Raw genomic sequence first — 23,473 nt, 5'->3', positions numbered from 1 at the left:
CCCCCTCCCCGCATACTGTGCTGTGGCCAAGAGCCATTAGCAACCCTGATGAGCCACTTTGGAGTCAAGCATCATGGACCAGCCGGGTCCAGTAGTTACCAAAGACTCCTTCGATGAACAGTGAGTCAGTGAGCAGTCCGCCCCATCAAGATAATCCTTATGCCCTGATGCAGTAAAGCAGGATAGCCCTTTTCGGAGCAACACTGCATTCTTCTTCCTGAAGAAGTCGGTCGTGGAATCAACATTTCCATGCCGAGCCGCCTGCAAGAATGCTAGGGAAAACCACAAATAAACATACTTGTGGCTGAAGTCCGAGCCATCCAGCCTGATGTTAAAATTACAGTTTTTGTTGAGCCGGTGCGATGCGAGTTTTCCTTTAAGAATCCTCTGGCTAAAGGCAATACAGTGAGAAGCAGGAGGTGGGGACAAAACATTTTTTTCAAAAAAAGACTCCAAAGCAGGCAAAGTTGCTCCCGAGGAAAAATGCAGGGCTCGTCCTCAATTCTGACGTCAGATCTGTCTTTAATAAAACCTCCCCAGAGCCAAAAGGGAAAAGTTAGATCTGTGTCAACTTGGCGGCTTGCGTAGGACTCCTCTGCCTCCCCCCGCCTTCCCCCAGCGGTGCATTTGTTCGAAGGGAGTTATTTTTATATCAAAAATCTGGGTTCAATCCTCATGTATTTCACCCTGGCTCCCAGTGATGAGGTGGCTTTTGGCCTGGATTCTAGCAACCAACAGCATTTTGCAGGTGAGTGTAATTTTTATTTTTCCCCTCCACCCTCCACTTTCCCCACTGATTTGGGTTTGGCAACCTGGCTGGAAGAAATGCAAATGACGAACGTGTTGAAAGGAGATGATAACGGAGACAGTGATGCAGGGATAGGATGGGAGAAGCGGGGAAAGGAAAAGGTCCAACCTGGGGGAACCTGAGGACCCCAGGAGCGCCTCTGCCATGTAAGTTATCTCACCTTACATTCGGAAATTCGGATTTGAAAGGGAAAATGAATGTGAAGATGCTGAGGGACGAAAGGCAACTGAATTGCGATCAATCTCAGGGGCTGGTAAGTTCCTGTAAATCTCCTGTACAGCTCTGCTGATGTCCAGACGTAGGTATGGCTGGGGGGGTGGGGGGGGGGGGTACTCCGGTGCCTTAAAAGTGTGTGTGTGTGTGTGTGTGTGTGTGTGTGTGTGTGTGTGTGTGTGTGTGTGTGTGTGTGTGTGTGTGTGTGTGTGTGATTATATTTGCTAAGGAGCAGCAGTGGCGTAGGAGGTTAAGAGCTCGTGTATCTAATCTGGAGGAACCGGGTTTGATTCCCAGCTCTGCCGCCTGAGCTGTGGAGGCTTATCTGGGGAATTCAGATTAGCCTGTGCACTCCAACACATGCCAGCTGGGTGACCTTGGGCTAGTCACAGCTTCTCGGAGCTCCCTCAGCCCCACCCACCTCACAGGGTGTTTGTTGTGAGGGGGGAAGGGCAAGGAGATTGTAAGCCCCTTTGAGTCTCCTACAGGAGAGAAAGGGGGGGTATAAATCCAAACTCCTCCTCCTCCTCCTCCTCCTCCTCCTCCTTCTCCTTCTTCTCCTTCTTCTTCTTCGGATGGATGGATGCAACCGCAACACAATAGGTGCAGAATCATAAGTGCTTGCTGAGCCTATTGGTAGCCTCAGGTTACTGCCACACGTGGCAGATTGTCGTAACATGATGCTGCGACAGGACCGCAGGGAATACCCAGATCACAGCTTGTTCTTGCACTCTTTCAATTTCCTAGTCTGATCTCTTGGCCCCACAGGGGCACTATTTGCAGCTTTCGGTTCTCCAGCAGCTGCCAGGAACTGACAACAAGAAGAGGAGTTTGGATTAATACTTCACCTTTCTCTCCTGTGAGGAGACTCCAGGAGGCTTACAAACTCCTTTCCCTTCTCCTCACAACAGACACCTTGTGAGAGAGGTAGGGCTGAGAGAATTCTGAGAGAACTAGAACATAAGAACATAAGAACAAGCCAGCTGGATCAGACCAGAGTCCATCTAGTCCAGCTCGCAGGGGCCCACCAGGTGCCTTTGGGAGCTCACGTGCAGGAGGTGAAAGCAATGGCCTTCTGCTGCTGCTGCTCCTGAGCACCTGGTCTGCTAAGGCATTTGCAATCTCAGATCAAGGAGGATCAAGATTGGTAGCCATAAATCGACTTCTCCTCCATAAATTTCAAGGTCCAAGCCCCTTTTTAAAAGCTAACTATCCAGGTTGGAGTGGCCATCACCACCGCCTGTGGCAGCATATTCCAAACACCAATAACATCGCTAAGTGAAGAAGTGTTTCCTTTTATTAGTCCTAATTCTTCCCCCCCAGCATTTTCAATGAATGCCCCCTGTTTCTAGTATTGTGAGAAAGAGAGAAAAATTTCTCTCTGTCAACATTTTCTACCCCATGCATAATTTTATAGACTTCAATCCTATCCCCCCCCCTCAGTCAGCCGTCTCCTCTCCAAACTAAAGAGTCCCAAACGCTGCAGCCTCTCCTCATAAGGAAGGTGCTCCAGTCCCTCAATCATCCTCGTTGCCCTTCTCTGCACTTTTTCTATCTCCTCAATGTTCTTTTTGAGATACGGCGACCAGAACTGGACACAGTACTCCAAGTGCGGTCGCACCACGGCTTTATATAAGGGCATGACAAGCTTTGACTAGTCCAGGTCACCCAGCAGGCTTCATGCAGAGGAGCAGGAAAACAACTCCGTTTCACCAGATAAGAGCCAGCCGCTCATGTGGAGGCGGGGAGAATCTAATCCAGATTAGAGTCCACAGCCCTTAACCACTACATCACGCTGGCTCCTAGAGACGTAAGGAGGGGGAAGGAAAGAAGAGACAGACATTCTCAAATGGGAAGCAGGACAGTATAAACCTGATCAGGTCTTGGAGGAGTTGCCAAACTCCAGGTAGGACCTGGAGATTGTCCACAATTTAACTGGAACAGAGGTCAGTTCCCCTGAGCACTGGATTTTGGAAGGAACACATCTGTGCACATGCAAGGTATGCACTCATTAAAAAAGGGTATATATCAGAGGGATCATAGGGTTATGGTTTTACACTCTTGAAGAAGCTTAGGGTTTTTAAATGTTTTAACCAATATAAATTAGAGTCAAATATACAACACTAGAAATCAAAAGGAGAAACAGAACCAAACCAACATTAAGTTTCCTCACAGTTATTCAAAAATCCTCCAGACTAATAATAATAAAACAGGTTAACGTAACTTGCCAAAATCATGAGGAGAGTTGGTTTTTGGCCCCCTCTGCACATGCAGAACGATGCACTTTCAATCCACTTTCTCAATTGTTTACAAGTGGATTTTGCTCTTCCGCACAGTAAAATCCAGCTGCAAAGTACATTGAAAGTGGATTGAAAGTGCATTAATCTGCATGTTCGGAAGGGGACTTTATATAGTGCTCTTCTCTACCATAAGGAACCTCCAAGTGGCTTACAAACACCTCCCCCCTCACACATACAACAGGCACCTTGAGAGGTGGGGCTGAGAGAGTTCTGAGAGAACTGTGACTGGCCCAAGATTACCCAGCAGGCTTCATGTGGAGAAGTGGGGAATTGCACCCATTTTTTCAGATTAGAGCCCACACCTGTTACCGTGTTTCCCTGAATATAAGACAGTGTCTTATATTAATTTTTGCCCCCAAAGGTGCGCTATGTCTTATTTTCAGGGGATGTCTTATTTTTCTGTGTTCTGTTCGTTGGGCATGCTTCCAAACAAAAACTTTGCTATGTCTTACTTTCGGGGATGCCTTATATTTTGCACTTCAGCAAAACCTCTACTACGTCTTATTTTTTGGGGATGTCTTATATTCGGGGAAACAGGGTAATCACTACACCATGCTGGAGTGAAATGTTCAAACAGGATTCCAAAAGGCAGATCAGAAGTGGTGGCTACCTACGTACAATAGGGCATTGTGAGGTATATGGGTGTATGAAGAAAGGGGACCTCCAGAGCAGACCTGGGAGACTTGAGACAACTTATGGCAACCCTGTCGGTCTTAGCAGCAGTGGCGTAGGAGGTTAAGAGCTCGTGTATCTAATCTGGAGGAACCGGGTTTGATTCCCAGCTCTGCCGCCTGAGCTGTGGAGGCTTATCTGGGGAATTCAGATTAGCCTGTGCACTCCCACACACGCCAGCTGGGTGACCTTGGGCTAGTCACAGCTTCTTGGAGCTCTCTCAGCCCCACCTACCTCACAGGGTGTTTGTTGTGAGAGGGGAAGGGCAAGGAGATTGTAAGCCCCTTTGAGTCTCCTGCAGGAGAGAAAGGGGGAATATAAATCCAAACTCTTCTTCTTCTTCTTCTTAGTCGACCACCAACTGAACATGAGTCAACAGTGTGATGCAGCAACCAGGAGTTGCAGTGTCTAGATCGAGGAATGTAATGGTACCACTCTATTCTGCATTGGTCAGACCTTCCCTGGAATACTGTGCCACATTGCAGGAAGAATAATGACAAGCTGGAACAGGTTCAGAAAAGGGTGACCAAAATTATTAAAGGTCTGGATTCTGTGCCCTACGAGGAACGGCTTAGGGAGCTCGGTATGTTTAGTCGGGAGAAGAGAGGGGAAAGCCATGTTAAAATATTTGAAGACATTTAAAGACATGACAGCCGTGTTTAAATATGTGAAGGGATGTAATGCTGAAAATTGTTGTCTGCTGCTCTAGAGACTAGTACAAGGAAGAATGAATTCAAGGTACAGGAAAAGAGATTCTACCTAATTAGGAAGAACGACTTGATGGTAAGGGTTGTTCAAGTGTGAAATACACTGCTTTGGAGTGACAGGGGTTTGGACTTGATGGCCCTTGTGGTCTCTTCCAACTCTAGGATTCCTGCACATGAAGCCTGCTGGGTGACCTGTGGGGCAATGGTGCCAGGGAATAAAAAGAGGCCCAGCAAGGATGTGATACAATAGACTCTGCCCTCTAGAACAGAGTCTATCTGCTCTGATCTCTGCAGTCTGGATATCAGGTATAATTTCAGGAGAATTTCAGACCCCACTTGGAAGATGGGTTCTTTGATTATGTAGATGGTTTTATATAAGGTTACGGGCCCAGAAAAGTTAATAGGATGGACAAGGGCCAGAAAAGACTTGTTCACAAGTTACATCAAAGATAGAAAAAGTGCAGAGAAGGGCAACGAGGATGATTGAAGGATTGGAGCATCTTCCTTATGAGGAGAGACTGCAGCGTTTGGGACTCTTTAGTTTGGAGAGGAGACAGCTGAGGGGGGATAGGATTGAAGTCTATAAAATTATGCATGGGATAGAAAATGTTGACAGAGAGAAATGTTTCTCTCTTTCTCACAATACTAGAACCAGGGGGCATTCATTGAAAATGGTGGGGGGAAGAATTAGGACTAATAAAGGAAAGCAGCACTTCTTCACGCAACGTGTGATTGGTGTTTGGAATATGCTGCCACAGGAGGTGGTGATGGCCACTAACCTGGATAGCTTTAAAAAGGGCTTGGACAGACTTATGGAGGAGAAGTCGATTTATGGCTACCAATCTTGATCCTCCTTGATCTCAGATTGCAAATGCCTTAGCAGACCAGGTGCTCGGGAGCAGCAGCAGCAGAAGGCCATTGCTTTCACCTCCTGCATGTGAGCTCCCAAAGGCACCTGGTGGGCCACTGCGAGTAGCAGAGTGCTGGACTAGATGGACTCTGGTCTGATCCAGCAGGCTAGTTCTTATGTTCTTATGTTCTTAAACACACATACTATGTAAAATGTACAATTGATTTTTCTTTGTATATACATTAATTTGAACATTACATTCAGTGCATTTACAACTGGATATGCGATTGAAACTCCACATTTAGCTAGCAGCTGGTCCCCAATTTCATTTGTGAAGTGAACACATTGGCAACTGTAACCCTAACATGCAGAAGTGAACAGGATTAGACTGAAGCACCTGATTGCCAACTACTAAACTGTTTGAGCAACGAGGAGTCACTTGATGATGGATGGGGTTTTACTCCTCTTGATGAGACAAGTTCATAGTTTGGGGGTGCAGCTGGATTTTGGCCTATGGTTGGAGACTCAGGTCTCCTCCGTAGCAATCTTAGTGGGCTTTGCTGCAGCTGTTCCTTCAGCTGGGCATGATGATCCCTGCTGATTTTATCCAGGTTAGATTACCGTAATACACTCTGCCTGGGGCTGCCTTTGAAAACTGTCCAGGAACATCTGCTCATCTTTCAGAAAATGTGGCAGCAAGGTTTACTATTGCTGGCTGGACACAGGGATTGTATGTCCCCCGGGCTGAAGGATCTATGCTGGCTTCTCATCTATTGCTGGCACAACTCGAAGTACTGGTTCTTATCTTTATGATCCTGCTTGGCTTGGGGCCTGAGAGGTGGATTGGCTCCTCCTGTGCAGCCCAAACCACTGGTTGAGATATTCTCTCTGCACCCCACTTTTTATGCCCCCCATGTTCTCTGTGCTCCCCCCCTCCAGAGATGAGGCCTTTGTCCTCCTTGAACTTACCTACCAGAGCCAGGCAAAAACATTTCAGGTCTTATCTAGGCTTTTAATTGAGGGGTTCCATCTTTGTTAGCTTTTTATAGGGCTGCTTATCCTGACTTGGATAGGCTGGGCTAACCTTGTCAGCTCTCAGAAGCTAAGCAGGGTCAGTCCTACTTAGTACTTGAATGGGAGACCACCAAGGAAATCCAAGGTTACTATGCAGAGGCAGGTAATGGCAAACCACCTCTGGCTCATTCCGCACATGCAGAATAATGCACTTTTATACTGCTTTCAGTGCTCTTTGAAGCTGTGCGGAATGGCAAAATCCACTTGCAAACAGATGTGAAAGTGGTTTGAAAACGCATTATTTTGCGTGTGCGGAAGGGGCCTCTGTTTGTCTCTTGTCCTGAAAACTTTACGAGGTTTTACGACTTTGGCCACGCGATGTTAATTGTATACTAAATCACAAAGACTACAGCTCATTTATCAGCAAAGGTTGACAACTTGGCAACATTATACGGATTCCACCTATTTGCGACTCCATATGTTTTCACTTGGATCTGTTCGGCTATTCCCGGATGGGGACGTCGTTCATGAGGTTCTTACACATGAATGAACTGAATTTGTTATAGCACAGATTGGATGATAAGTATAATTGCTTATTACTGTAGTATAAGTGTATGTGTATGAAGTACCGATTACTATAAATAGAATATTCATATATTTGACTTCCTTGAGTTGTTTGGCAAGTTTATATTGGGGAGTGGCTACCCCCTTCTTGTTTTTTGCTTCCAACCTTATGAGGTCACCACAAGTCAATTGTAACTTGACAACACTTTCTACCATTACCTCTGCTTCTAGTCTGAGGGATGTTTTATGACGATAATTCTAGACTGCTTAATATCAGATTTTATGACTGGTTTACTTGACTGTTCTCTTGCTGTTGTTTCAACGACTTCGTTGTGTTTTTCCTTTCCTTGAGCCGCTTTGAGCAGGCTTTGCAGAGAAGTGGCATACAAATGTGCTAAGGTAATACATTTTGCACAGAGCCCCGTGACACAGAGGGGTAAGCTGCAGAGCTGTAGTTAAGCTCTACTCTTTACCTGAGTTCAATTCCAATGGAAGTTGATTTCAGGTAGCTGGTTCAAGCTTGACTCAGCCTTCCATCCTTCTGAGTTGGTAAATTTAGTACCCAGCTTGCTGGAGCAAAGTGTAGAAGATTGGGAAAGGCATTGGCAAACCACCTGGAAAACATAGTCTTCTCATTAATAATGTGATCTAACATCAGTAAATACCCAGTGCTTACAAAAGGGATTACCTTTACTGTATTGTTGAAGGCTTTCATGGCTAGAATCAAGAAGAAGAAGAAGAAGAAGAAGAAGAAGAAGAAGAAGAAGAAGAAGAAGAAGAAGAAGAAGAAGAAGAAGAAGAAGAAGAGGAGGAGGAGGAGGAGGAGGAGGAGGAGAAGAAGAAGAAGAAGAAGAGGAGGAGGAGGAGGAGGAGGAGTAGTTTGGATTTATATCCCCTCTTTCTCTCCTTGTAGGAGACTCAAAGGGGCTGACAATCTCCTTGCTCTTCCCCCCCTCACAACAAACACCCTGTGAGGTGGGTGGGGCTGAGAGAGCTCCGTAGAGCTGTGACTAGCCCAAGGTCACCCAGCTGGCGTGTGTGGGAGTGCACAGGCTAGTCTGAATTCCCCAGATAAGCCTCCACAGCTCAAGCGGCAGAGCGGGGAATCAAACCCGGTTCCTCCAGATTAGAATGCACCTGCTCTTAACCACTACGCCACTGCTGCTCCCTGGGTCTTGTGGGGTTTTTTTGGGTTGTAGTCTAGTAGGTTTTGCTCCTAATGTTTCACCTGCATCTATGGCTGGCACCTTATTGTGACTTGTCTCTGAAGATGTGAGCCGTAGATGCGGGCGAAATATTAGGAGCAAAAACTACCAGAGCACAGATGCACAGCCTGGAAAAACCCTGACACCCAGACTATCTTTACCTTTTAAATACAGTGGAACTTCGGTTTTTATTGCCTTCGGTTTTCATTGGTTTCGGTTTTCATCGATTTTTTCAGTGAAAAATTTGTCTCGGTTTTCATCGATTTGCAGTAAGGTGCAGGGGTTTGTGGAGAAAAATCACCCAGACAAAGCTGTTGCAGGTCGTGTCTGCAACTTGCTTAATGACAATGTCTTGCCCCATTTCAGACCAATCTTAAAGAGGCGTCAGAAACAGACCTCTTTGGACAGCTTTCTGGTGCCACATTGGTCCACTGGCTCTGAAGCCAGTCCTAGTGTTATTGTTACTGTTTTCAGCATGAAACACTATGTTTATTCACCAACAATGCGTTTTTGCTATGTTTTTTGGAGTGCCTAGAATGGATTAATTGGATTTACATTGATTCCTATGGAAAAGTTTGCCTCGGTTTTCATCGGTTTCGGTTTTCATCGATTCTTTTCGGATGGATTACCAATGAAAACCGAGGTTCCGCTGTATATATTTTGCCTCTTGAATGATGTCTATTGTAAGATCAATGCATGAAGCTGCCTGGGTTCTTCGAAGTCAGCATAGTCTGCCCCAGACTGGCTGTGTGACTTTCCAGTACCTCAGGCTGGGATATTTTAGTCCTACTGGAAGGAAGGAAGGAAGGAAGGAAGGAAGGGAGGGAGGGAGGGAGGGAGGGAGGGAGGGAGGGAGGAAGGAAGGAAGGAAGGAAGGGGAGAGGGAGGGAGGGAAGAAGGGAAGGGAAGGAGGGAAGGAAGGAAGGAGGGGGGGAGGGAGGGAGGGAGGGGGGGGAGGAAGGGGGGAGGGAGGGGAGGAAGGAAGGAAGGAAGGAAGGAAGGAAGGAAGGAAGGAAGGAAGGAAGGAAGGAAGGAAGGGAGGGAGGGAGGGAGGGAGGGAGGGAGGAGGAAGGGAGGGAGCAGGGAGGAAGGAAGGAAGGAAGGAAGGAGAGAGGGAGGGAGGGAGGAAGGAAGGAGGGAGGGAAGGGAGGAAGGAAGAAGAGAGAGAGGGAGGGAGGGAGGGAGGAAGGAAGGAAGGAAGGAAAGAAGGGAGGGAGGGAGGGAGGAAGGAGGGAGGAAGGGAGGGAGGATGGAAGGAAGGGAGGGAGGGAGGGAGGGAGGAAAGAAGGATCAGATCAGGATTCAGCACTTGCATCATGAGGCCAGCACTGTCCATATGCCAACAATAAAATCATACCACTTGCTCCTGTAATTATAGGATTCCTAAAGCATTCCCATCAAATGCACACTGGTTCTTATTTTAAAAACCACAACAACAACAACATGAAACCCTTCCATCATGATTTCTCTCAGTTCTGCCACAACATTTCCTTGAAACAGGAGATGGAACAGCAATTATGTCTTTTTAGAGGCGTCCATATGTTTTTGGGCTACTCCCAAACGCATATCCACTGGACCTGTCACAGAAGAGTGTTCAAGGACAATCACTGGTGTTTGATAAATAGTGGATATTGCATGAACCTGGCAGGGCTCGTCAACCACAGCATCTAAATGTAACATCAATAGTGGGATCTAAAGGATGGTGTGTGGAGCTTCTCTCATGGAAAGGACCTTTCTCAACTCCCCCTATCTTCTGTAGCTCATGAGGCGGAATGGGGGAGCCCTGAGGGGGACATCTCCAGAATTGGACTCCTGGCCCCTTTATACAAGGCTCTGGCAAGTCTTCTGCAGGTTGGGGACACGGTTGTGAATCATACACAACAACCATCAGTGAAGTGACAAGAGATGCCTCCGTGACTAACAGGTCTTGGGTCTCCTGTGTAGGGTCATTAAGGAGAGGTGGACTCTGGAGTTGTCCTGGGGTGCCATCTTCTAGGCGGGACCTGGAGATTTCCTGGAATTACAGCTCATCTCCAGACTACAGAGATCAGTTCCCTTGGATAAAATGGATGCTTTGGAGGAAGAACTCTATAGCCCAGACTCCATCCCCAAATCTCCCAAGAATTTCCCAACCTGGTTCTGGCAGCCCCCCCCCCCCATCCCTCACTGGTGACCAGGGAGGATCTGACAACCCTACAAAAAGTCCACCCAGTGAAGTTGCCATTTCCCCAGTGGGAACTGATGTTTGTTGTATGTAGACCAGAGGTGGGATCCAGCAGGTTCTCACAGGTTCCCGAGAGTAGGTTACTAATTATTTTTGTGTGCCGAGAGGGGGTTACTAATTGGCGATTTTGCCACGTGATTTTTGCCTTAGTTACGCCCCTCCTCTCAGCAGTAGCGCGCAGAACTTGAAGCAATCTAGCAGGAGGTGCACCGGTGTGTGTGGCAGCCTGCACCTGTGTGCATTTGTTTCCTGCCCAAGGACCAACGCAGCAGCTGCATCCTTGCCACAGCCCTGCCCAGGAATGCCCCGCCCCCAGAATGCCTGGCCACACCCCCGTCATGCCCCACCCAGCCCCATTGGCGCTAGGCCACAGTTTGCATCCCACCACCATGAGAACCTGTTACAAAAATTTTTGGATCCCACCACTGATGTAGACCACTTCCAATTCCAGAAGAACTTCAGGTTTTGCCTTGAGGTTGGTAACCAGAGAAATAAGGTGAATTACAAGCGTTCTGTCACATCACACACCCTTTGAGGTCCCTTCTCTCCCCACACCTGCTGTTCCCAGGTCCTGCCCCCAAACCTCCTTGATTTTCCCCCAATAGAACTCAGATAGCTAATACACCCTTACTCCACCTTGGCACTCACATCTACAGACATGTGGTTTGACTAGAATGTACAGCTTGACTCTCTTTGTTGAGTTACCTGCTGTCTGTGAGTTTTTTCCCTACTTTCTTCTTGAAGAACTGTGAAGTTTTGATTATTATATGTGTGGGCTAATGATAGGTAGGTGGCGTCGCTTGTGGCTTGGGACTTGTAAGAAAAAGTGCCAATACACTTTATCACAGGTTGATGTTAAACACATCCAGAAACATTGGTCATTAAATACCAGATATCAGCGCAAGTCAGTTTCAAATGGATGTTTTGGAAGGTGGACTCTTTGGCACCGTACCCCACCGAGGTCCCTGTCCCCTCCAGGTTTTGCCCCAAATCTCCAGGAATTCTCCAACCGAGAGTTGGCAACCCTACCTCTCCACCCCCGAACGGTGCCTGGGGAGTGGGAGAGGGCCGGCAACCATAGCTTCTTCTTTTTTTGACTATCTGGAGACTGATGCTGCTGATCAATTAAAGAACACGAAAGGCACTGCAGACTATTTCAGCCAGAAAATTCAGCAATAGCAGAATACTTGATAAACCAACCTGGACACAGAATGTTATTTGAAAACACAGAAATTCTGGACCACTCTGACAACCACTACGTCAGACTACACAGAGAAGCCATTGAAATTCACAAGCACGTGGACAACTTCAACATGAAGGAAGAAACCATGAAAATGAACAGAATTTGGCTGCCAGTGTTGAAAAACTCTAGAATCAAGACAGTGACTAATCAGCTCCACACAAACACAGGACAACTATAGACTATAGCACTCAAAGGAAACAAAGACCAGGATACTTCTATTCAGATGCATTCACCTATTGACCTTGCTATCTTCATTGTTACTCCCAGGCTACAGACTTCTTTGTGACTCACATACCAGGCTACTCTATTCAGAGGGCCTCGCCTTTTGACCTCACAGTATATATACTCCACTTGCTTTCCATTCCTACTATCAGATCCTCTGAAGATGCCAGCCACAGATGCAGGCGAAACGTCAGGAGAGAATTATGCTAGAACATGGCCATACTGCCCGGAAACCACACAGCATCCCAGTGATTCCAGTCGTGAAAGCCTTCTACAATACAAATTTGTAAATAAATCATTCTTCTTTGCTGTTTGCATGCAGCTCTTGCCTCAGTGATCTTTGTGTTCTCCCTGCTCACCGCAAAACTTACCTCAGGGCAACGAACTCCAACGTTTTCCACTTGCTACCCGAAGAACATTTTGCAACTGAAGGGAGCGTTTAGTGTTTAAAACAAACCTGGTTCCCCAATTGCGGGTCCCCCCGCGGGCAGAAAAAGAACTGCAGTACACAAAAGGGTGCATTTGAATAGGCCTAAGCTGAAAATATATTCAAAAAATACTGATACGGTATTTTTTTGGTGTATTTGGTAAACCGAATATATCCGGGAATTTTTCGAGATACTGAAAAATGATCCCGAAAATCCTGGAAAGTTTTGGGGTTTACTGGAAAGATCAGGAGCCTATATTGGCAGGCTTTTGGAGACTGTGTCCCCCCCCCCCCCCCCACACTTCATTTTTGTATTTGGGGTGGGGGTGGTCTTCGGCCTTGCCAGGCTGCTTGTGTCAATGTCAAGCAAGCGTGTCAGTTTTAAGATGGGTTTTTACTGATTTCTTTGCCAGAATTGCTTTGTGACCCTTTCATGGTTTTTACAATACTAGAACCAGAGGGCATTCATTGCAGCACTCGAACTCTTTGGCAAGATTTTGCTGGCACCGCATTTTGTTATGGACTTTTGCGGTTTGCTTTCTTTTGCTTTTGTTTTTGATACAAAGCACTGAATAAGGAATCTAACTTCTGATGAACTATACCTCTTTACATTTAGGATTTGTGATGCATTGTACATTACTATGTAAAATTATACCAAAAGTTTAAGAACTTATGTCAATATAAAGGAATACATTTACGAGTTTGAAACAATAGTAGAGCTATTCAGTTAATTATTATTGTTGGCGATTTTCACTACCAGCCAGCCCGGTGTGCTTGTTAACTTTTCCTGGGTTAATTAGTTTCACGCCGCACACCTGTTTGTGTTCATTTTGTAGTTTGGAATATGCTGCCACAGGAGGTGGTGATGGCCACTAACTTGGATAGCTTTAAAAGGGGCTTGGACAGATTGATGGAGGAGAAGTCGATCTCTGGCTACCAATCTTGATCCTCTTTGATCTGAGATTGCAAATGCCTTAGCAGACCAGGTGCTCAGGAGCAGCAGCAGCAGCAGGCCATTGCTTTCACATCCTGCACGTGAGCTCCCAAAGGCACCTGGTGGGCCACTGCGAGTAGCAGAGTGCTGGACTAGATGGACTCTGGTCTGATCCAGCAGGCTCGTTCTTATGTTCTTACGTTCTTACAGTGTTAGTGCTTGGGTTTGTTCTGCTGTGGTTTCAGTTTGGTTCTGTCAGTCTTGGACGGCCACAGTGCCACTGGGTTCTGCGTGCACTGCCAATTGCGTGCACTGCCAATTGTTCTGTTGGGTTTGCAGTCCCTGCCCTTGCTCCGATTTGTCTGCTGTGATCCTCTGGTTGGACATTAAGCCTGTTGAGTTCACCCTACCACAGTGACCAGGGTTCTATTGGGCTTCTGCTATCGCAGCTGGTTCTGATGAGCTTATGAAAGGGCTCCTTACCCTGAATTCCAGCTGCAGGAATTCTCCAGTTTGATTTTGATTCTGTTGGGTTTGGCCTATTTGCTTGTGGCTACTGGGCTCTGAAATGGTTCTGTTGGGCTTACTGTTGGTTCTTCTATGGGAGACATTTGACCAGAGATTGCTGCTCACAGGAGAACATGACTTAGCTTAGCCTATAAAGCAGCTTGGCAGAATTCACTCGCTTAAGTAGGAAATAATACTGCGACAACGCAGCATGAACGCCCTGTTCAGGGGCCTATGGAACTGGGACCTTTGGTTGAAACTACTTGAAATTTGGGGGTTATTTAAAGAACACCCACCAGCAACTCCACTGCAATTTTGGTGCCTGTATCTTTAAAGACACCTCTAGTCCCCCAGAAATTTTCCCCGTAGGGAATAAAGCACCCCTCAAAAATTGGATCCAGATGTTTATCTGTAAAGTGCCATCAAGTCAATTGATTTCATGGCAACCCAGCAGGGTTTTCAAAGCAAGAGACGAACAGATGTGATTTGTCATTGCCTTCCTTTGCGCAGTGACCCTGGTATTCCTGGTGGCATCTCAGCCAAATTCCAGGTAGGACCGACCTTGCTCAGCTGTTGAGGGCTGACAAGATCAGGCTAGCCGGGATCATCCGGCTAGAGCCTGAATCCTAATACCAGTAGGGTATTTGCAATGGTGGGATCCAAAAATTTTAGTAACAGGTTCCCATGGTGGTGGGATTCAAACTGTGGCATAGCACCAATGGGCTGGGCGGGGCACAACATGGGCGTGGTCGGGCATTCCAGGGGCAGGGCATTCTTGGGCGGGGCTGTAGCAAGGACTCAGCCGCTGCACCGGTCCTTGGGCGGGAAACGAATGCACACAGGCGCAGGCTGCCACACACACCAGTGCACCTCCTGCTAGACTGCTTCAAGTTCTACGTGCTACTGCTGAGAGGAGGGGCGTAACTAAGGCAAAAATCACGTGGCAAAATCACCAATTAGTAACCCCCTCTCGGCACACACAAATAATTAGTAACCTACTCTCAGGAACCTGGGAGAACCTGCTGGATCCCACCTCTGGGTATTTGGGATTCAGTTGTGTTGGGAATCTATATCACAGTGAGGCAGCTCAATGAGACCACAACTTATGGAGACTGGAGACATCACGAGGTATACATTTTCAAGAAGATCACCTCAGGGAGCTGGATATGTTGAGTTTGGTGAAGAGAAGGTTAAGAGGTGACATGATAGCCATGATAAATATTTGAAGGGGTGTCATGTTGGTGAGGGAGAAAACTTGTTTTTCTGTGGCTCCAGAGACTAGGACCAGGACTAATGTGTTCAAGGCGAAGGAAAAGAGATTCCACCTCAACTTTAGAAAGAACCTTCTGACAGTAAGGGCTATCTGACAGTGGAATGCACTACCTCGGAGTGTGGCGGAGTCTCCATCTTTGAAGGTTTTTAAAGAGGTTGGATGGCTTTGATTGTGCTTTGATTGTGTGCTCCTGCATTGCAGGGGGTTTGACTCAATGGCCCTTGGGGTCTCTTCCAACTCTATGATTCTATGATTCTATGACCCTGAGGATATTACTGAAACAGTCAACCAAGGCGGAACCAACAGTCTTTCTATAGGGCACTTTTAGATCAAACTGGTCCATCTCTAAATGGATTTCCCGGGATTATGGTGTCATCCACCCAATATGAAATACACAAAGGATGCACTGCATCAAAAGAGGAGTCCCATTGTCAACAGCCACTTCAGAGGAGCGGCTGGGGCTCAGTGTTCATGCGTCTGCGTTCATAGAGTGTCCCAGGTTTAGTCTGCAGCAGGGACGGAGCGAGGGGGAAGTGCGCCCAGTGTGCGCATGCACCACGCGCCCCTCCAAGTCGCCGTAATGCCTCGCCCCTGGAACACCCCGCCCTGCCCCCAGAACGCCTCCGCAGGGGCGCCCGCCTGGTGCGTTGTGCACCCCTCCATCCCTTGGCCCTTACGCCTCTGGTCTACAGCACCTCCAGTTAAAGAAGCAGGTCGTTGGTTATATGAAAGGCCGTTCCTTGAGAGCACTGCCTGTCTAAATGGAGGATACTGACTTTGCTAGACCAAACCTCTGATTCAGTGTAAGGCAACTTCTGGTGTAGATAAATGTGGTGTTCTGTGTGTGCATAAAGAGCTGTCAGGCCGCAGTCAACCTATGGCAGTGGTGGCGAACCTATGGCACGGGTGCCAGAGGTGGCACTCAGAGCCCTCTCTGTGGGCACGTGTGCACAGAGTTCATCATATGGGGGGCCGGAAAATCACCCCGCACACACACACACATCTAGGCTGGCCTGGGCCATTGGGCACGCCGTGTAGGTAACCCTGTTAAGTGATGTTAAACCCCACTGATTTTCATGGGAAGAACTAAAGCACAATCCTTTACCAGGGAGTAAGTTCGGTTGCCGGCAATGGAGCTTGCTTCTAAACCCTTCTGGGGTCGTGATTCACCCGTTGGAAGCGTTGCACAATTGCTTCAAAGCAAAGCCACCGACTACCACCAAGCTTACTCCCAAGTAATGCGCGCCTTGGAGCCAACCGTTTTTTCTAAACTAAAACCTCAGTATTCAGGTTAAATTGCTGTGTTGGCACTTTGCGATAAATAAGTGGGTTTTGGGTTGAAATTTGGGCACTTGGTCTCGAAAAGGTTCACCATCACTGACCTATGGAGACCCCAGTAAGGGACTTTCAAGGTAAGTGAAAACTTACATTACTTAAATCATATGTAAATAAGAACTATCCCTTTAAGAGTGCATAGAATTTACCACAGACATGTGGGGAAAATGCATTAATAATAACAATAGCAACATCCCTTCACAGCGTAGCTTAGACAAATTCTTTCACAATCTGCTGGGAAGCATCAGGGCTGCTACGAAATGAACGTGGCAAACCGGGAGAAACACTGTGAAGGAATTTTGTTAGGAGGCTGTTCTCTGCGTTGGAATGCATTTCTGCATACGAACCTGGCACCAGAGGACTATGGTGAATTCTATGCACTCTTAAAGGAATAGTTCTTATTTATTGATAATAATAATAATAATAATAATAATAATAATAATAATAATAATAATAATAATAATAATAATAATAAGAGTTTGATTAATACCCTGCTTTTCTAAATGGGAAGGAGTCTCCAAGTGGCTTACAAATGCCTTCCTTTCCCCACAAGAGACACCTGGTGAGGTAGGTGGGGCTGAGAGAGTTCTGAGAGAACTGTGACTAGCTCAAGGTCACCCAGCAGGCTTCACATAGAGGACCAGGGAAACAAATCTGGTGCATCAGATAAGAGTCTACTCCTCATGCGGAGGAGCGGAGAATCAAACATGGTTCTCTACATTTAGAGTTCTCTGCTCACTGCACTATGCTGGCAAAGTAAGTTTGTTAGGTTATACAGGGAGCACTGGTGCGTTTTAATTATTTGATAGCCCGGTTCCGGTTTTGCGTTTTATATCCCACCCGCCTTTCACACGCTTTGGACATTTCTCTGTTAAAAGAACAGGGCCTTCTTCTATATCTGGCCCCCTCATTCAGATGAATAGAAGAGAAGGGAGCTCAGATGGTGAAGCTACCACAGAATTATTGTTATTATTCATGTTGCCAAGACAATGATGTGAATGTCCATCATGTCCCAGACAGGAAGTGGGACCTTAGCTACTGACCCATCCCGCCTTTCACAAATACACTTAAGCAGACATGAAGCTGCCTTATTCTGAATCAGAGAGCCCGCGTGGTGTAGCGGTTAAGAGCAGGTGGATTCTAATCTGGAGAACTGGGTTTGACACCCCGCTCCTCCACCTGAGTGGCAGAGGCTTATCTGATTAACCTGATGTGTTTCCGCACTCCTGGAGCACCTTCCTTATGAGGAGAGGCTGCAGCGTTTGGGACTCTTTAGTTTGGAGAGGAGGCGGCTGAGGGGGGATATGATTGAAGTCTATACAATTATGCAGGGGGTAGAAAATGTTGACAGAGAGAAATTTTTCTCTCTTTCTCACAATACTAGAACCAGGGGGCATCCATTGAAAATGCTAGGGGGAAGAATTAGGACTAATAAAAGGAAACACTTCTTCACGCAACGTGTGATTGGTGTTTGGAATATACTGCCACACGAGGTGGTGATGGCCACTAACCTGGATAGCTTTGAAAGGGGCTTGGACAGATTTATGGAGAAGAAGTCGATCTATGGCTACCAATCTTGATCCTCTTTTATCTGAGATTGCAAATGCCTTAACAGTCCAGGTGCTCAGGAGCAACAGCCGCAGAAGGCCATTGCTTTCACATCCTGCATGTGAGCTCCCAATGGCACCTGGTGGGCCACTGTGAGTAGCAGAGAGCTGGACTAGATGGACTCTGGTCTGATCCAGCTGGCTTGTTCTTATGTTCTTATGTTCTTATGGGTGACCTTGGGCTAGTCACAGTTCTTCGGAACTCTCTCAGCCCCCCTACCTCACCAGGTGTCTCTTGTGGGGAGAGGAAGGGAAAGGAGCTTGTAAGCCACCTTGAGTCTCCTTGCAGGAGAGAAAGGTGGGGTATAAATCCAAACTCTTCTTCTTCTTTCAATTGGAGATGCCGGGGGTTGAACCTAGGACCTTTGGAATGCTGAGCAGATGTCCTACCACTGAGCCACAGTCCCTCCCATTGCTGAAGATGTCAAGTTATGGTTTGGGGAAACTGAAAAGGGGGTGCAGTTTTTTCCACAAGAGTGAAGCAACTTGAAAAGGGGATTTTCAGGTTAAGGCAGCAGGGATGAGAACCTGACGATCGTCAGTTCTCACAAGTAGAGCATCACAGTCATAGCCTGCCATTTTCTTACGTATAAATTCATGAAAATGGTACCCTTGGGCTTAGTAAAGCAAAATGAACAGATTCTGTGCATCTCTATAAGACCATAAGAACTAGCCAGCTGGATCAGACCAGAGTCCATCTAGTCCAGCACTCTGCTACACGCAGTGGCCCACCGGGTGCCTTTGGGAGCTCACGTGCAGGAGGTGAAAGCAATGGCCTTCTGCTGCTGCTGTTGCTCCCGAGCTATCCATTTGCAATCTCAGATCAAAGAGGATCAAGATTGGTAGCCATAAATCGACTTCTCCTCCATAAATCTGTCCAAGCCCTTTTTAAAACTATCCAGGTTAGTGGCCATCACCACCTCCTGTGGCAGCATATTCCAAACACCAATCCCCCTTTCTTTTTTCAAATCCCGATTTATGTATCTGGGGAAGGAGGGCACCTTACTCACCTCAATGCTGCCCCCTTCTGTTCAAAACTGTGCATTATCAACAAGTGGAAATTCTGTTAAACGTCGTTTTTTGCACGTGCATCAGAAATCATAGTTTGAAATGGATACAGCTCGGTGGCTATCATCTTATTTCGCTTTCCATTAACGCAAGTTGCCGGGTTTGTGTGTGGGTGGTTACTTTGCAGGGCCTGTAAGTCAGAGTGTTTCCACCAGGCTGAGGCAGCTGCGATTTTCCAATGTTTGGGACAACGTGCCCTTCTGCGTGCCGACTTTGGAGAACGTCTTGTTTCAAGATGTCCAGATCTAGCCAATTATTACATCGGTTACTATTTTTGTTCCCAAATGGAAAGTAAGTTTGAGTCCAGAACTGGAACCCAAAGTCCCACCTTAGAACGCTTTTTCTATAGTACCCCATCCTGAGTTAAGGCAATATTGTTGCTGCATTTCCACTGGTGGATTATCTTTGCTTAGCTCCCCAGCTTTATGTCTTTTGCTAGGTGTCGGTGAAGAGGAGGACAGTTCTAAAAAGGAAAAGGAAGGAATGTCATTTGATTCCAAATCCTACATCCTTGTTGATACAGCTGTAGGTACATAAATTTAAGCTGGAAGCAGATCTAAAAAACGGGAGAGTAATTCTTGACAGATCGGCTTTTGGTCTATTTACCAGGGAGAAACTCACTGTGAGTCCGACCAAACGGTTTTGCTTTCTGTTCATTTCTATGGGAGAGAATTGAGAATACTTTGAATTCTCCAGTTGAAAGCAATTAGAAAATGGCACTGATAATCTATTCCTATGCTGCTGAAATTTGCTATTCCATATCATATCGTAGGAACAAGATTTTTTTTTCTCTTTCTCCAGAAAAGAGAAGTAGCTCGGCTTTTCTTTTTTTCTTGTTTTTTTGAATAATTGATTCATTTCACAACATAACAGAGCTGGCTGTCTCTTTAAAACCCCAGATTAGCCTGAATTAGAACATAAGAACATAAGAACTAGCCTGCTGGATCAGACCAGAGTCCATCTAGTCCAGCACTCTGCTACTCGCAGTGGCCCACCAGGTGCCTTTGGGAGCTCACATGCAGGATGTGAAAGCAATGGCCTTCTGCTGCTGCTGCTGCTCCCGAGCACCTGGTCTGCTAAGGCATTTGCAACCTCAAATCAAGGAGGATCAAGATTGGTAGCCAGAGATCGACTTCTCCTCCATAAATCTGTCCAAACCCTTTTTAAAGCTATCCAGGTTAGTGGACATCACCACCTCCTGTGGCAGCATATTCCAAACACCAATCACACATTGCATGAAGAAGTGTTTCCTTTTATTAGTCCTAATTCTTCCCCCTAGCATTTTCAATGAATGCCCCCTGGTTCTAGTATTGTGAGAAAGAGAGAAAAATTTCTCTCTGTCAACATTTTCTACCCCATGCATAATTTTATAGACTTCAATTATATCCCCCCTCAGACGTCTCCTCTCCAAACTAAAGAGTCCCAAACACTGCAGCCTCTCCTCATAGGGAAGGTGCTCCAATCCTTCAATCATCCTTGTTGCCCTTCTCTGCACTTTTTCTATCTCTTCGATATCCTTTTTGAGATGTGGCGACCAGAACTGAACACAGTACTCCAAGTGCGGTCACACCACGGCTTTATATAAGGGCATGACAATCCTTGCAGTTTTATTATCAACTCCTTTCCTAATTATCCACAGCATAGAGTTTGCCTTTTTCACAGCTGCCACATTAATTAAGCAGTGAACACTTTTCCCTTTCAAGCACTACTGGTGAGACCTGTCTACAATGATTGGTTCATATTTGGACCCAAATTATCTTCTGTGTACCATAGAATAGCAAGGATTTTGGGGCCCTGCTGGACAGAAATTTTTGAACAAAACTCACCCCACACAGCATACAGAGTTGTTTATAGTATCAGGTAGAGAGCCAGCATTGTGTAGTAGTTGTTAAGAGCAGGTGCACTCTAATCTGGAGAACCGGGTTTGATTCCCTACTCTGCCACTTGAGCTGTGGAAGCTTATCTGGTGAACCAGATTAGCTTGTTCACTCCAACACATACCATTTGGGTGACCTTGAGCTAGTCACAGTTCTTCCGAGCTCTCTCAGCCCCACCCACCTCACAGGGTGTTTGTTGTGGGGGGAAAGGGCAAGGAGATTGCTAGCCCCTTTGAGTGTCCTTACAGGAGAGAAAGGGAATGGGGTGTTCCGGGGGTGGGGCATTCCACTTAAATATCCTGCTCCAGAGATTAGGACCAGGAGTCATGGGTTCAAGGCGAAGGAAAAGAGATTCTGCTTAAATATCAGGAAAAACCTCCTGACAGTAAGGGCTGTTCGACAGTGGGATGCTCTACTTTGGAGTGTGGTGGAGTCTCCTCCTTTGGAGGTTTTTAAAGAGAGGTTGGGTGGCCACCTGACAGGAGTGCTTTGATTGTGTGATCCTGCAGCAGCAGAAGGCCATTGCTTTCACATCCTGCACGTGAGCTCCCAAAGGCACCTGGTGGGCCACTGCGAGTAGCAGAGAGCTGGACTAGATGGACTCTGGTCTGATCCAGCAGGCTAGTTCTTATGTTCTTATGCATTGCAGGGAGTTGGACTTGATGGCCCTTGGGATTGAGGGACTAGAGCACCTTCCTTATGAGGAGAGGCTGCAGCGTTTGGGACTCTTCAGTTTGGAGAGGAGACGTTTGAGGGGGGATATGATTAAAGTCTTTAAAATTATGCATGGGGTAGAAAATGTTGACAGAGAGAAATTTTTCTCTCTTTCTCACAATACTAGAACCAGGGGGCATTCATTGAAAATGCTGGGGGGAAGAATTAGGACTAATCAAAGGAAACACTTCTTCACACAACGTGTGATTGGGGTTTGGAATATGCTGCCACAGGAGGTGGTGATGGCCACTAACCTGGATAGCTTTAAAAGGGGCTTGGACAGATTTATGGAGGAGAAGTCGATTTATGGCTACCAATCTTGATCCTCTTTGATCTGAGATTGCAAATGCAGGTGCTCGGGAGCAACAGCTGCAGAAGGCCATTGCTTTCACCTCCTGCATGTGAGCTCCCAAAGGCACCTGGTGGGCCACTGCGAGTAGCAGAGTGCTGGACTAGATGGGCTCTGGTCTGATCCAGCTGGCTTGTTCTTATGTTCTTATGTTCTTATGGGGTCTCTTCCAACTCTATGATTCTATGATTCTTGCTCTTCTGTGAATTCTTTTTGCTTAAACAAACGATGGGAGCAGGGAGAGAACGCTGTGACTCTTATGGGAAAATGTACAAGAATGTCGAGGCAGTCGGGTGGATGCCAATCCAATCATTATGTTGGCCAGGAGAGGAAGATCTACGGTGCTCCATTCCTCTTTTTAATTAGATATATGTGGGAATCTAAGTCTCGGTTGCAGGCTCACCACAAGCAGCTTTATGACACGGTGCAACTGGAATCAATCTCGCCTCTCAAATTAAAAATAACAACCCCTAGAGGGCAATCTATAAATTGCAGTGTTTTGCATCCATCGTCACGAAATGTTGCCTGGTGCCAAGCGAAGACATGGCTATTCTAGAGTGTGGACTCGGGTAGTCTACTGATATGCCTGGTGCTATTAATATTGGACCTCCCTGAAATTGTAGGGATTGAAAGGAATTTCTTCGCGAAACTTGCTATTCATTGTTCCTAAGCACAGCAGGTGGGAAGGAAGGCGGCTTGGAAGGGAGATTAAAAAAAGATGGCCAAGGCCGAGCGTGCAAAATAAAGTAAAATATATTTTATTCCTCAGAATTCCCCAAAATCCCTACACATTTTGCAAAGAGGCTCCTTCAGAGGAATCTGACCGTCTTGCCATAATTCTCCAAAAAGCAAACATGATTGCGAGGGAGACCACCAAGGAAGGCTCTGCAGAAGAAGGCAATGACAAACCACCTCTACTTCTCACTTGCCTTGAAAGCCTCTTGCTGGGGTCCCATAAATCAGCTGCAACTTGATGGCACTTTACACACTCCCAGAAGCTAACCAGACTCAGTATGTGGAAGGGAGACCACCAAGGACGGCTCTGCAGAGGAAGGCAATGGTAAACCACCTCTGCTTCTCACTTGCCTTGAAAGCCCCTTGCTGGGATCATATCTGTGATTTAGTGGCACTTTACATGCTCACAGAAGCTAATCGAACTCAGCATTTGGAAGGGAGACCACCAAGGAAGGCTCTGTAGAGGAAGGCAATAGCAAACTACCTCTGCTTCTGACTTGCCCTGAAAGTCCCTTGCTAGGGTTGCCACAAATTAGTGGCTACTTGACACCACTTATCAGTGGGTGCATTGTAAAGAAATGCCTAATGTAAAGGGGAAAAAATAGAAGCAGATTGCATTTTTTAA

At 46.6% G+C, this 23,473-nt stretch overlaps 1 protein-coding gene across 1 annotated transcript in view; it reads left to right on the top strand.

The window, feature by feature from the left end:
• Nucleotides 1-554: 554 nt before the first annotated feature.
• The window catches only part of CCN4 (cellular communication network factor 4), a 52,842-nt gene continuing 29,923 nt past the window's right edge, over nucleotides 555-23,473 (top strand). Inside the window, exon 1 of the mRNA XM_048508583.1 lies at nucleotides 555-748. Coding sequence (XP_048364540.1) covers nucleotides 701-748 — 48 coding nt within the window. The 5' untranslated portion in view covers nucleotides 555-700. The remainder of the gene's footprint in view (nucleotides 749-23,473) is intronic.

This window comes from Sphaerodactylus townsendi, linkage group LG09, assembly GCF_021028975.2.
Source record: "Sphaerodactylus townsendi isolate TG3544 linkage group LG09, MPM_Stown_v2.3, whole genome shotgun sequence".
Classification (NCBI taxonomy): Eukaryota; Metazoa; Chordata; class Lepidosauria; order Squamata; family Sphaerodactylidae; genus Sphaerodactylus; species Sphaerodactylus townsendi.
This window is presented reverse-complemented; position numbering and strand designations above follow the sequence as displayed.